This window comes from Tympanuchus pallidicinctus, unplaced genomic scaffold (genome assembly GCF_026119805.1).
Source record: "Tympanuchus pallidicinctus isolate F22 unplaced genomic scaffold, pur_lepc_1.0 scaffold25, whole genome shotgun sequence".
Classification (NCBI taxonomy): Eukaryota; Metazoa; Chordata; class Aves; order Galliformes; family Phasianidae; genus Tympanuchus; species Tympanuchus pallidicinctus.
In genome coordinates this window covers 9,636,253-9,651,002 of record NW_026294742.1, presented here as the reverse complement: position 1 = coordinate 9,651,002, position 14,750 = coordinate 9,636,253, and the positions used below count along the sequence as shown (strand labels likewise).

General features: G+C 46.8%; 1 protein-coding gene across 1 annotated transcript in view; it reads right to left on the bottom strand.

The window, feature by feature from the left end:
- The window catches only part of TCERG1 (transcription elongation regulator 1), a 31,123-nt gene extending 17,493 nt beyond the window's left edge, over positions 1-13,630 (bottom strand). The window contains 7 exon segments of the mRNA XM_052689371.1: positions 979-1,179; positions 2,468-2,530; positions 6,253-6,495; positions 9,182-9,407; positions 9,656-9,808; positions 13,405-13,563; positions 13,565-13,630. Coding sequence (XP_052545331.1) covers positions 979-1,179; positions 2,468-2,530; positions 6,253-6,495; positions 9,182-9,407; positions 9,656-9,808; positions 13,405-13,563; positions 13,565-13,630 — 1,111 coding nt within the window.
- Positions 13,631-14,750: the final 1,120 nt, after the last annotated feature.

Below are 14,750 nucleotides of genomic sequence, written 5' to 3'. Positions count from 1 at the left end.
CCGGGATGGTTCAACTGGAGAAGAGGAGGTTTGGGGGAGATCTTATCACTCTACTGCTGCCCGAAAGGAGGCTGTGGTAAGGTGGGGGTCAGCCTCTGCTCCCAGCTAATGGCAACAGGATGAGAGGTGATGGCCTCCCATTGCACCAGAGGAGACATTAAGATAATAAGAAAAAATTCTCCTCAAAAAGGATGGTGAGATACGGGGACAGGCTGCCCGGGGAAGCAGTCACTGTCCCTGGAGGTGTTGAAGAAAAGGGCAGATGTGTCACTGAGTGACATGGGCTAGAGTTGGTTGAATTATTAGAAAGATGGAGAGCAATTACTTAAATAACCGTATGAATGTCTAAACAATGACTTCTTGTTACCAAAAGAACCATCAGACAATAAGAGGAAGGACTTTTTGGTCTGACTGGATTTTCTTCCCCAAAAAAGACCTTACACACTGAATAAGAGCCACGAGATTTTTCCTCTTTCTTACTTCTTTCTGATACAAGTATTTTCCTCCAAAGGAACAACACCCACGGACACAAAGTGGATTAGAACAAATGCAAGTTGCAGAACATGACCAGAGCACAACTTCAGACTTAGTAGACAGGAGGCAATTTCCTTTTTCTTCATACTTCAAAGCTGTTTACAAACTCAGCCTCGCACTCTGCCTTCAGAATTTTAATGACTTTCATTTTCCCTGGTTTACAAACATTAAAATAAATGATCTTTTCCCCTATTTTCTATCTTCTTGTACTTGAGGTCTCCTCAAATTTGTGAGTCTGTACAGTACTTAGATTCTACAGGAGAGGAAAGGTGCATCTTAGATTGCCACCTCAGACTCGTGACTTGAATGGATCCATACAATCAAGGTGTGAAGATTCATTTAAGACAGATGGGGGATTAGAGAACTTCTTGTTCACATTTCGAACACAACCATCACTAGTCTAAGCAGTTCTGCCCCCCACAGCTATATCTATAAAAACAGCACCTTTTTCTTTCAGTTCTTGGGGTTTTTCCCACGTTGATTCCAAAGTCCTGTTGTTGTAATAGTACGTCTTTCCATCCGCTGTCTTGTACTCTGTCCACTCCGAGACTGCAGTTGCTCCGGCCAGAGTGGCAGGTGAAGCAGCAATGGCGACCTGAGGGTGGATCATGGGAACGATGGGAGGCGCCATTCCTGGCAAGACACCTGCAGGAAGGGGCAGCAAACACAGGAGAGGAGAGAAGGAAACAGAACAGTGAGTGACAGTGAAATACCAGAGACCCCAAACCTGGCACGTTTCTGACTGACTTCACAAGTAATCATCCCACATCAAAAAAGGTTATTTTCTACGTGAGACTGAAAGCAATGCACTGTTACTGGGTTTTCTTCCTACATATTAATGAACACTAATGCCCATACTACCAGGAAAGTTACATAAATGCAACTTAATTTTAATTAATATTCAATTCTGCATAGCACAAGGACAGCTGGGCTTTAGATGTTTGCTTTAATACATCAAAAGGAGATGTATTTCTAACATATGTTTTTATTATTTCTTCAGAGTGATTTAAACTGCGGAATAGTTCCGTCATTTTAGGATATTCCTACAGCTGCTGTGAAAAGAAACAATGCTGGCCTGACTCTGAGCCACAGGACACGTTAAGGAGCAGAACTTTGCTAAGTCTTAAATCCTGACTTCATCCTAGCATCAATTTACAGCCTTGGATTACAAGCAAAAAGAATGAAACTATTTCAGAGTTTGTGATGGTTCTGTTTAGTAGCAAAGACTGGAAAAAAACGTTTTATTCACATCCTAAAGCAAAATGACAAGCGAATATGGAAAATAAAACAACCAAAATGCTACATAATTATTTCTCTGCTCTATCAAACAAAATGGATATGCTGACCATGTTTTGAGGGACAACTTCTAGAAGAGCAAGCTGGATATGACTAGCACTACGAGATCACAATTTTGGACTTTTAACATTGACGTGAAAATTGTTTCTTTTTAAATAAAGGAGAAGGTACACACTACACATTGCCATGAACTTATTTCAGTAAATGGCTTCTCTTAAGTGCACAATTTGAAAAATGGTAAGTTTCATAGTAAGACACACAAACACGCACACCAACACGCGAGCACAACCATGGCACTGCACATGAGGGGGGAAAACAAAAATCCACACACAGGAAACTGTTAACTGAGAAGTATGGGCATGAAAAGGGACACAGCTATCACAGAACTCAATGGTTACAGAACACTGTCCTGGGTTTGATGTACAAAATTAGCTGACGCTAACAGCTAATTGGGAAAGCTACTTCCTGGCCAAACACGGCATTTGCATTTACACTGGTTTTGAAAATAAAGTGTGTGTGTGTATATATATATATTCAATCAATTGGAGAAGCAAATAAATAAATAAAATATAAAGCACAACATTCACTACCATGCCAACTTACAGACAAAACGAACTAAGATGGGTTTGAAAATTACCGGTCTTGGTGGTAGCGACTGTCTTTACATACGGGCAGCTGACTATTTGCATCATTGCTACACCTGCAAAACGGATAAGCAAGCATGTTGGAAAGCTGCCATGGTACGTCAGCTACCACTGGGAGTCTGGGGGCTAAGACCTCCTGCCACAATTTGGGATGCCATTCGGCAGGCAACAAGAGCCTCCCGGCAAGAGAACAAACGTTTTTCACACTGATATTTTATGCCAGATCCAATTTCAAATCAATCTTAAGCTGTAGCAACAGTTTCTACCTCCATTAAACCATCTTTTCAGCAATTACTGGGATGCTGCTTAGAAAAAATAAGTGTGCATTGATGACTCAGGGGTTTAAGTTCATTCAGGGGGGGAACAGAGCCCTGCATGCAGGGGCAGCACCACGGGAGCAGATTCTGCTAATGGAGATGATCTCCACAGACAGCATTCGCTCAGGCAGAGCCATGCGAGCAGCAGCAGCAAAGTGAAGCTATCAGCACTGCTGCTGTGCCTGGAAGGTGCAGGGAAGGGCAGCAGGACAGGCAGCCCAGCGGGGAGCTGTGGGGTGAGAGCTGCACTCTGCACTGCGGAGGAGACGCGGGGCAGGGGAAGGCTGCGGCTGGAAGAAAGGGGTGCAGCAGTAAAAGCCACGAAGCTGCAGAGGTACACGGCACTGTGCTGCTGCAGAGGCAACAAACATGGCCCTCGTTTTTCATTTCCTAGAAAGCTGCGAGCTGAAAATGCTCTAAAAACAGCATCAGCCCTCAAAAGGCAGCAGCACAAACTTCTCTGCTCTCCAGCTCCTAAGAAATGGCACAGCCCAAAGGGGAAGCATCAAATCCTCCTCAATCAGATGGAAAATTTAGTAAGAAATTAGATAGGGAGAAGGAGAATGCATTTCCCAAACTCTTCATTTTTGGCTATGGAAGGAAACTGCAGAAGTTCTCTCTGCATTAGTCAGGTTTTGACTCGGAAACAGGAATGCTTCAGAAACTTCTTCCCCTAACCTCTATCAACACCCCCATGCAAAGCTGGAAAACCTCCAGTACAAAGTGAAATTAAACCCCTGTGTTTATAACAAATGTAACTACTGTTTTTCTTCAGTAGAGATCTAGTACCAAAAGCATACTAAAAATACTGCCAATTTATTTCAAAAATATTTGTGAGAAGATAGAATTGCAATGACCTTTACTAAATACTTCCATGAAAGAATCCAAAACAAGTCTTATAAAAAAAGTGTGAATTGAGACACAAAAACATTGACTCAAACAGCACTGAATGAAGTATTTGTCTAAATTGTGGAGGAATCATGTTATGCACTTGCAGACGAACGAGCAGATTCGTTTTGTTACGGAAGTTACAGCATGTCTCAGCAGGGCAGCAGGACCTGCGCCGCCGCGGGATCGCAGTGCAGAGATCCTGCAGTGCAGATCACACTGAGCAACACCCGAGCTGTTTCCTCTGCCAAGCTCCAACACACAGCTACTTTTAACAGACGAATTAAGAGAAAGCAGACTTACTTTTTAAGATCTGAGATTACGACATATCACTAATCAACTCTTCCATTGCTCCGTCCTACTACAGCATAATGCAGAGAGCAGCTTTGAAATCACATGGCAATGGCATTCATCAGCTCTGTCTCTGCAACTTGAGAACAATCCAGCTAACTTTATGCAAGGTGCCAAAAGTCCCAAATATCTGTACATTACACTTTATGAGCCTTTTGGAATTCACCTCGTGCTGCCTTGGAGTCGTCTTAACTTCTTTTCACTTTCTCTTCATTGTAGTTTAAAGATTTCCTTCTCTTTGATGGTGGCTATGACTATTACAATCAAGCTAGAGCTAGCTGAAAGGATTAAGCTGTTTTTATCCTGTGATCAGGCAAACTAGCAACTTAGACTCATTAGTGGGAACGGACTCTTTGCTGCCAGGTATCCTCCCATACGTAATGAGTTCAACCCAGAAGGCTCATCTCACCAAAGGCAGTACCAGGAAAGCTTTGGAAGAACCATGTTCTCAAACATGAGCTCAAGAAGACTGACGCTCTGTCTTTCCTCCTGTATTGCAATACCCAAGGAACTCTTTAACAAGCAAAAGAGCACCAAACCAACCACACAGCCCCAGCCCATCCCACTGGCACCCATCTCTGCTGCTTCAACCATCCCCACGTTAGCAGAGTTCACACCTCAGTGGCTGACCAAATCCCCCTAACGTGCACCAACCCTTCACGCTCTGCTGACCCCTTGCTGACAATGTCAAGAACTGCTGCTGAGAACAGCTGGCTGACTGCTTCTGAGGCCACTTCTGCTGTTCTCTAAACCTCACAACACACTGACATCAGCATCCTCCCTGTATCCTTCATCTATTTTTCATTCAGCTTTGGATATTATGCTCAGAACAATATTTTTGCCTATCCTAGAACAGTGAGAGCTGCACTGTGACAGCCTTTCCAAGCACAGCACAGATGACAACAGCTCACTGTTTGACAAAAAATACTCTTTTAGAAAGAGTGACTGTAAGTAAAGTCAGTCCTCTCTTCTTGTCTCTCAAAAAAATGCTTTTTATTCCACGCATTTCTAACTAATCAGCAAAACTCATCTCCATCTCAGCTGCCTTGACATCTCTACCCTTTGATAAAAGAAGGTGTGGGAACTGTCCTAGAGTATTATTTCTCATCCAATCCATTCACTGGGAGGTCAAGAGCACCCCTCCTATGTACTGCACCCATGTACTGAAGGTACAGGAGAAAGAGTCACCTTGCTCTGTCTGTCCACAAGCACAAGGAGGCAGCTGAGAGTCCTTCCTCGTAGGTAGGAACTAACTCATATCCAACACAACCTAAAACCTTTCCTTGCAACAGAAAACCATCAGTGTATAGTTCATGACATTGCACATAGGGGAAAAAAAAGGTGGTCACTTTTGAACTAGAGCAGGAACTCAACGGGAACTCACTGCAAACTGAATTATCTAATTAAGAATCAGTCAGGACCCGTTCATCGATTACAAACAGCAAGTCCAAAGTTTTGCCAGCCTAAAATACTCCAGTATCTAACTAAACATTTGATTGAAACCTGATAAAATTTGATTTACGTAGACACCAGAGAGCTCCCCCCTAAGACTTTGCATCTGAATCTAGTATCCTGAATACCTTCATTTAAATTGTCCCCAGTTTAAACCTCCACATTTTGCTTCAATTTTCGGCATCATACTTGAGAGCTGCAACAGAAAAGAGCTAAAAACTCCTGACATCATCAAGGGCAGTGCATCCGAATGGTAACTTTTCCTGCTCACAGGTTATTTTAATCTACTTTTCTGGGGGAGGGGCACACAACCCATGTCCTAACTAATACTCAAACAAGACTCAGGTCTAAATCGAGCAAGCAGAATAAAATTGAAGTGAAACTGTGATTGGTAGAATGCAGTCCTCCCGTGCTCTCAGCCACGTATAGATTCTGCCCAGAATCTCACCCTTAAACGGGCCGATGAGATGGACTCCTGCTGTAAGACAAGAACTGCACTAAACACTCCCTGCTATTTTCAACAATCTAAAACCAAAAACGTTTACATGGTTAGATGTACCTATTTTCTGATATGGATATCAAAGAATTAGTAGTGAAAAATTTAACGCTCACCGTTAATTAAAAAGTCTGTCTGCTATCCCTGAATTCTTTCAAAAATGCCCTAAGTGGAGAGGATTCAGGCAAGTTCCATACACAGTGGACACATGAGTGCAAACAAATTGACAACATGGACATGTAGCGGACAAGACAATCACAGTTTGCCAATTTACCTGGAAGTGGAATAGGCATGCCAGGAAGGGGGACACGAAATGGAGGTACCATTACTGGTGGAAAAGCAGGAATTGCTGCAGTTGGTTGAGGTACTGCATGAGGAACTGCAGGAGGCAATGTCTGTGGGACTGGCTGGGGTACAGTCTGCACAGGTGTAGCAGAAGGAGCAGAGGTTGAAACACTGACTGATGGTGTGGCAACTGAAACACCCGAACTTGGGGTCTGGTCTTGTGTAGTAGGTGCTGATAAAAAACAAAACAAAAAAACAAAGAACACCTTGTATCTCAGATACTGCAATATATTCGCTGCAAACATACTGGCTCTCTGTTTCCCAGCAGATGTTACATAAGCAGGTATGCTTAGAATCAACAGGAAGACGCTCTTGGACAGAAAATAGCTTTTGCCTTCTCTGTAACACTGAGTTACACAAAGGAAGTCCATTTCAGATTTTACTTTGTACCATTCGTTACTGCTAACAGGACCGTATGGAGGCAAGAGTACAGCAAAGGACAGAGCTCATTCAGTAAATACATCAACTTCTACTCTGCATCCCTGTTCAGAAGAACAGAAAGGGAACATTACAGAAAGTTTCAAATGGAAAAAGCTTATTCTTATATTGAATTAACAAAGGTTCCATTGTAGTGAGCGTAATAACCAGCACGTGCATGACAACAGTTCATTTAAACCATGCTCATGGATTTGTGATCCAAGAATGGACAAATGTCAATTAAGGAACGTGTAATTAAGCACGGAAAAGGAAAGTACTTTTTGTTCAGAAGCTGCAAGAACTTTCTTGGTTTTCAGTGCCTCGCAGTGGAAAAAGACAATACCAGCATTCAATTCAGCAATCCCTGTAGCATGCCTGAAACCAGCATGTAACCAGGAGCAGTGCTGCACAACAGAAACTAGAGACCTGATGGCCTGAAGTCAATGGCCAGCCCTGAAATTCATACTCTGAGGTTTGGTAGAGGAGGAACTGTTGAAAAATGTGTTAATAACAAAAAACAACCAAAACTCCCAGCTTATAGGCACATGATACATGGGCACCCTGGATGCCTTCTTTATTTAACCATAACCAGAAGCACTCCCAACCAGGTATCAGTATTAAGCTACTTAGAAGAAGATATTTGGTCTGTTGTTCTTAAGTGCTTCAGGACGAGAGAGAGTTCTTAGCCTAAAATTTAGGGAAACAGAGCCAAGAGTGAGCAGGTGATTTGTTTTAAGGCCTGCATCAAATCAGTACCAGACGAGGTACCAGAAGCCCCAGACTTTTACAGGCCAAGCCCAAGAGTTGTAAAATTATTTCAACTGATAAATGTTATCACCTGGGCACAGACACCAACAGTCACAGTTCTTGAAAGCAAAGACAAAGCTTAGCAGGTAGAACAGGCAGAAGCAGAACAGACTCTCAGCATTTAGTACCAAGACATTTTGCTTCAGAGAAGGTGCATGAAGAGCGACATCAAAACTAGGAGCAGTTCTCAGAATCTATGCCAGCACCAAACGTTCACCTTCTGCCTGCTTCCAGTTTCTCAACAAAATGGCCGCAGCCTCAGGTGATGACACCAGACCTATTTCAACACAGCAGCTGATCACAGCTTTATCTTTCATATTAAAGCCCTGAAAAGTTTTGAGCAATGCAGATCTTTTGCTCCTTCACTGACCTCCTTCCAGGACTAACAAACCATACCTTGTGGGTTACCCAAATGTCACTTGCTTTCAAACAAAGATACCAGAAGTTTGGGTTAAAAAAATTAAGCCTGACTTGTCCCTCTTGTGACAGCATTGAGGTCAAATATTTCAGTGGGACGCATCTGTGTGCTAGAGCTGGAGTTCAGACAGCTCAGCAATTGCTCATCTTCTGCAGAGGATTTTGCCTAGCCCACTGTACATGTTTCTGCCAGCACAGCCACAACAACGGCTATTAAACAGGCTTCCAGAGCAGCAGAGATGCTGTGCTTTCAGTGCCCTGCACACGGGCAGAACACAAACCAAAGCGTTTGTTAATTAGCATGCCTTGCTTTGTCCACACACTGCGATTTTACTCAATTGTTTGCTGGTGACATGTGCATGCAGACAGACTGGAGTACCTAAGATAAGAAGCTGTGTCGATGCTCTAGAGGCATTTGTGAGCATATATATGCCAAAGTGTATTGTAAACTATTGCTACATACAAACGTTCATTATGTCCATGCTGCATAAATAAGACCCCTAAACTCCCAGGGTTTCTGAGTAAGAAAATCCTTAAAAGCAAAGGCTTAGACCATGTAATCAGCAGTAATCTTCGGAGTCTTATTCAAAGGTCATCTGTGACTAATAATGGGGCTAAGGACTTTCTTTTTCCGTTTTTGTGCAGCTCCAGCAAATGCAAACTTATGAGGCTCAGCTAGAAAGCTACTAGTGGTAAAAATAAGACATCAGAAGCAGCTCTATTCTGCAATCAACCAATTCTACGTAGCCCAAAAGCAGCACTGAAAGATTTCCTCTTAAAGCAACAAATGCAGTTTTGGAAACAGAGGAAATTGGTACAATTGTAATTCCTACCTCAATTTTTTTTAGTTTTTTTCTTTTGAGAGGTACTTTTAAAACCAGTTTTGCTTTAACTGCAGTCAAAAGGAAATGAATGTATAATAGCTTTGATATGATGTGATTAAAAAAACAACAACAACACACAAAGACCTAAAGAAAAAGGGCTGCATGCTGACCGAGATTCGCCTACCCCAGCACAGTACTACTCTAACTCTTCCAAATCAGGAAAAAAAAACAACAACAAAACCCATGCAATGTTCTCCTGGATTAAATATTGTACTTTGAACACATCCCACTCTAGGTGGAAACTGCTTCCTGCTGGATGCTCAGCTCTCGCTGCAGCAGCTCCCCAAAGCAGCACCCCAACAGCGCAAAGCTGAGAAGCCCCCAGGGACTCACTGGAATTTGTCTGTGAAACCGACGTGGCCGTGGTTGTGGTAGAGGTTGTGGAGGACTGAGTGCTCGAGGAGGTCGACGGCGACGCGGCACTGCTGGTTGTTGGTGTGGAGGCCCCGACCTGGGCCTGGGCTGCCAGCATCGGCGTCAGCTCCGACTGCTGGATGACTTTCACCCCGTCCGGTTTAGTCCACGCTGACTCACGCGTGCGTGCGTTGTAGAAATAGACCTACGAGTTCAGGATGTCACCATCAAACAGGCGCAGTGCAGAAAGGGAGCATTCATCAGTGCTTCAGCTACTCCTGCTCTAAGCGCAACTACGTAACTTTAACAAGAGCATCCATAGAATTATATGGGATTTCACCACGCAAGCTTTCTTTAAAGATCTGGGGCGCCCGCATGTAGGGCTGTACAAGGCCACACCTTGACAACGGCAGCCAACACCCGTGGCTCTGCTGTCCCTGGTGACCGTCTCACCTTGCCGTCTGGAGTTTTGTTCTCCACCCATATCTCCTCAGCTGGGGGCATCGCTGGCGTCCCAGGCGCAGTGACAGGCGGCATCCCTGGAGGGAACATCATTCCGGGAGGCGGGGGCATGCTGCCCATGGGAGGAGGCATAAATGGTGGTCTCTGAAGGCAAACAACAGTAATAATGTAATACCATACTCAAGCTTGCATTTACTGAAGCATCAACACTCATTACAGCCACGCTGAGGGTAACTGCCCATCCTGAGAGCTTTAACAAACCAACCTCGGCTCAGAGAACTCCCCAGCAAACCACCGAGCATGGCGGAACAGCAGAGGGAAGCACTGCACACCTGAGACATTGCTGTAAATGCAAAGCAGCAGCAAGGAGCAGTATGAAAAGGAGCGGGGTGAGGGAAAACTATGCTCTGAACAAGGAGAAAAAATCCCTAGGCAAAAAAGAACGAGTGGTCGAACTACTCCTGAGCAACTGCCCCTCAGACTGCTCACACTGTGAAGCAAAATGATTTCTTGCATTACTACTGCAGTCACACAATGATAATTATTTAAAGATTAAAATCACAAGCAAGCATCCCGTTAATTAGCACGGTAGAGCTGTAGATTTTATTACAATCCTCTATGCATCTCAAACATCCATTAACTACAACACCAGCTAACGCTAATTAAAAAAAAAAATCACACACCTTCACTGTCACATGATGAAAAGAAATCCAGAACTGCCCTGCACATTCGCTCTCACATGAAAACTGAATGCCTGGTTTTCTAATTAGAGGTACGTTCATTTACCTCACTTGTTTATTTGGACTGTTCTGAGATTTCCTGTGTGTAACAAGCACAACAGATGCTCCCCTATAAAAAACGGCAGTCGACAAAATTCATCAACTTGTTTAATTCACTCTGCAGGCACCTACAACTGCCCAATTATCCACATAACTCCTGTTTTAATTAAACTTCAGAAGACTTCCTCCTGCAAAAGCAATACCGAGACAGTTGACACCACAAAAGCTTCCAGCCCTACCCTCCTATCTGACTGGCTCCATACAGAAATGCACACACACAGCAGGACAGACGAAGGCTCTGCTGAAGCGGTGATGTTTCACCATCACAACATTGGAAACCCCATTAGCAGCAACTGGGTGGCTCAGTGGGATGTGCCGTGCAAGCCAGCACCGAGCTGCACCCACACTCTGGAACCTGAGTCCTACCCATGGCAGTGTTCAGTGGGTGCAGCATCCTTGGGTCCTGTACACATTTGGCTTCTTTTGAAAGTTTTCCCGAGATCTCTGCTTTAAGAGCTGCATTTTTAACTGCTTTTTAAACTCATGGACCAGCTCTGATTTTTGCTCCATACCACTGTAAAGGAAGACAAAAGGCCACCGACAGGATTAAAAACTAACGAGAAAGCTATTCAGGTGACTTCCTTTCTTCATGACTTCTCTGCAGCTCCTCCATCTGGCCGTTAGGTGATCTCTATCTTTACTACCCTGCAGCTTGTAAGAAGAACCCCAGTAGCCCACTTTGACTTTGCTGCTGCTGCTTCCTGAAGAAAAACGAGTTGGATGGATGCAGGGCAGCACGAGGAGCAGAGAAGAGGATCCAGTGTGCAGTCAGGGGATCGAGAAAACAGCTCAGCTCCCCACTGAGCACCACATCACCTTCAGAATCATGTGCAAAGCAGAGCGTGGTGCCGACAGCACGAAGAAACGCAGACAAGCTTGGTGTGTGAATTTCATGTATGGCAACGAGCTGTAGAAGACATTTAGTGCATGGTGTGTTGAACAGCCACAACTAACAGCTGAGAGCAAAAGCACATTCAGAATATAAATCAAGCACACAAAACAATGAGATGTCAGGGCTCTGGGTTTCAAATTAACTGGCTGATTCTTGAAATGGTGCAGGCACCAGGAAGCGTGGTCCTGTGCTTCCTTCCCAGGTCCCACACCTTCATTTCCTTCGGATCTCTCTAGTCTGAGAATGGGTGCATGAATTTTAACACCATATCAGTGGGAAAACGGGACCACAGAGCACCAAGAGAAAGGCATGGCATATGGAAATAGTGTTAAAAAAAATTAAGCTGAGCGTGAAATCATCCAAGACCAAGAACAAGGTCCTGGTACCAGATGAAGGGAACAGAAAAGACGACTTTGCACTAGATGAGTTGTGGCTGCTGACATCCCACAAAGTTACTGTTTCCATCTTCAACTCCACAAGTCTTTTCAACTGCTTCACACTGCCAATTTCTAATACTGGGCCTCATGTCCAAGGGAAAAAAAGCCTGCTGTGGGAAGCACACACTTTTTTTTTTAAAGATCTCATACTCAAGGTGATGACAGGACACAAGATGAGACTGCAGTCTGATGTTGGTTTATTTCACGTGAAATCCACATGAACTCCTTGCTCCTGCACTGGTGGCCGCTTTGCTTCCGTTCTTACTGCTCCACCACTTGCATAAAGCTACATGCAGAGCCACACACTCCCATGCATTAGGAGTGAAGAGGAAAGAAGCTCCTATAGCTCAGAGCTCCTTTAGCTCTGCCAAAGACACAGGCAAATCAAGACCAAAAATACCATAAAAGTACCAACAATACCATAGAATGACCCACGTCACCATGTTTTCTTTCCTTCCTGCTCACATCCCTACTCTTTCAAATAAATTTCACAGCACAGAAGTGTTCAGTATTCCACTACAAAGCGTGGATTTAAACTATTATTTAAACACCACACAGTATTATGCACCACCTACAGCCCTGCATGGTAATCACACCGTCCTGACACCCCTACATTGCTATTACAACAGAACTTTTCTTACTCCCAGATATGTCGTGCCTTTCAAACTGTCTAGGTATCTGCAAAGTAAGCAGAAGTACTTAAACATACAACATGATAAAAGGTGAGCAGAGATGCACCTGACTTGAGCCCAACAGGCTCACGATGCGCTCAGACTGATCCTGTAGATGCCAGGAGCACTCAAAGTTAAAAAAGAACAAAATCCAGACAAGCACTAAAGGTACTGTGAGGTAAAGAAGGTTCTCCCCCAGACAAAGGAACACACAGACTCATGTCAGTGTGAAAGCTTTGTGCTGATGATTTGGTCAAACCCTGTGTCTACTCTCAGGTTTTTCAGATGTTTGCTCAGTGTTTGTCCGTTGACAATTTCTGGTGCATCACTGTTGACATAACCTTCTGAATACAGCACTGAAACAAAACATACTCGATCGCTGATTACAGATCTGCTTATCAGAATTACTGCTTGCCTATCTGACCGGTCGATTGGCAGTGAGAACTAGCAGCAAACTTCCACAGCAACTGCCATTACAGTGCATGCTGGAACTCAGGTAGAATTCAGCTCACTGTACCACAGTACCTTCTGCCAGTCTGTGCTCATTCACCACTGCCCAGCAAGCAGTCACAGCACACCAGGACACCCCAGAAGGCCGACACACACATCAGCTGTGCGTTTTTCCAAGCACAGAGGGCTGTGCACAGTTAACTCTGCATTCTGCACAGCCACAGGGCACCGAAGTGCAGTTGGGTTTTGGTTAACACAGGTGGTGAACTCACTAAACCATTAACACAGAATTGCTGTAAGGAATTGAATGCAGGGCTCTTCACACTGCCACACGTCAGCCTGCGTTCCATAATGCCACACAGAAACGGCGTGCCATCCCAGCTGCCTTCCTCCCCCTCCTCACCGCTCTCATCTCCCCGTTCCCACAAACAGGACGGACTGCCCGGCTTACCTGCAGATGCGGAGGTCCCATTGGCGGCGGGATCCCTCCCGGGGGCGGCATCGGAGGCATGTTGGGGTCGAAGGGAGGGCGCCCGAAGGGGGGGCGCGGCGGCGGCGGGGGGCCCCGCATCATCCCGAAGGGCGGCGGAGGCCGCATCAGCGGGGGGGGGGCCGCGCAGCACCGCGTTCGGGGGCGGCGCCGGGCCGCGGAACCGCAGTGCCTGCTGCTGGGCCATCCTGCGGGGAGGGGAGAGAAACCGAGCTCGCTATCGTTCACTGCTGAGCTGCAGGGAAATCAATGCTCGTTAAAACAGAAAAAAAGCTAACAAAGCTCAACCGCGCGAGGAAAAAACACCAAGCCTGCACTACGTATGTAAAAACCACTTGCAACCTCCAGCAGATTCTTCCCTTCGCAAACTCAAAGGACGGCGCTCGTTAACTTCTACGCACGGGGAGAAACAACCGCTTGGGGCTGGAAGCGCCCCGCCAGGCCAGGCTCCAGGCCCCGAGCGCAGCACACATGCGGGGATCGCAGCGCCCGGCGCCGCTCCGAGAGCGGAACTGCGCCGCGACGGCACGAGGGGAGCGGGGAGCGGCACGGCCCGGCGCCAGGCCCGGAAGGAGGAGCCGCGTCCCGCTCCGCACCGGCACTCCCCGCCCGTCCGCGAGGTCCGGCCCAGCCCAGCCCCACGGCCCCGCGCGGCGCGGACAAAGGCGGACGGGGCGGGGCGGGGCGGGACGGGAGCGGAGCCCGCAGCCCGGCTTCCCTCAGCCCCTCAGGCCGCGCCGCGGTTAGGCCGCGGGAGGCCGGTCGTGGCCGCGGCGCCCGGTCGAAGCCCGCACCGCGCGGTACCTCAACTCGCCGCCGAACCGCTCCGCCGCCGCTGCCGCCGCCTCCCCCTCGCCGCCGCCAGCCCCCGCGCCGCCGCCGCCGCCCCGTTCCGCCATCGCCACCTCGCAGCGCCGCCGAGCCGCTGCCGCCCCGGCCAGGCCCCGCCGCGCCTCATTGGCTGCCGCCCACGCCTGTCAGCGACGGCGGGGGCGGGACCGCCCCGCGATTGGTCGTTACGCCCGCCGACTTTGAATGGGGGAAGCCAGACGCACCGGGATTGGCTGCCGGAGTCCCTCCGGCGCCGCTCGAGAAGCAGTCACGTGAGGCGTGACCCAGTGAGAAGACGGGAAATAACGTCACGTCCGCCGGAACAGGCGGGAGGAAAAAAAGCGACGGGAACCGCGTCCAATCAGCGGGCAGAGCGGGTGGAACACGTGCACCAAACGGATCGCGCAGGCGGCTGCGCTCTTCCAATCGCAAAAGGCGAATTGGCGCCCAATGAGCGGGCGCGGATCTCCACCGCC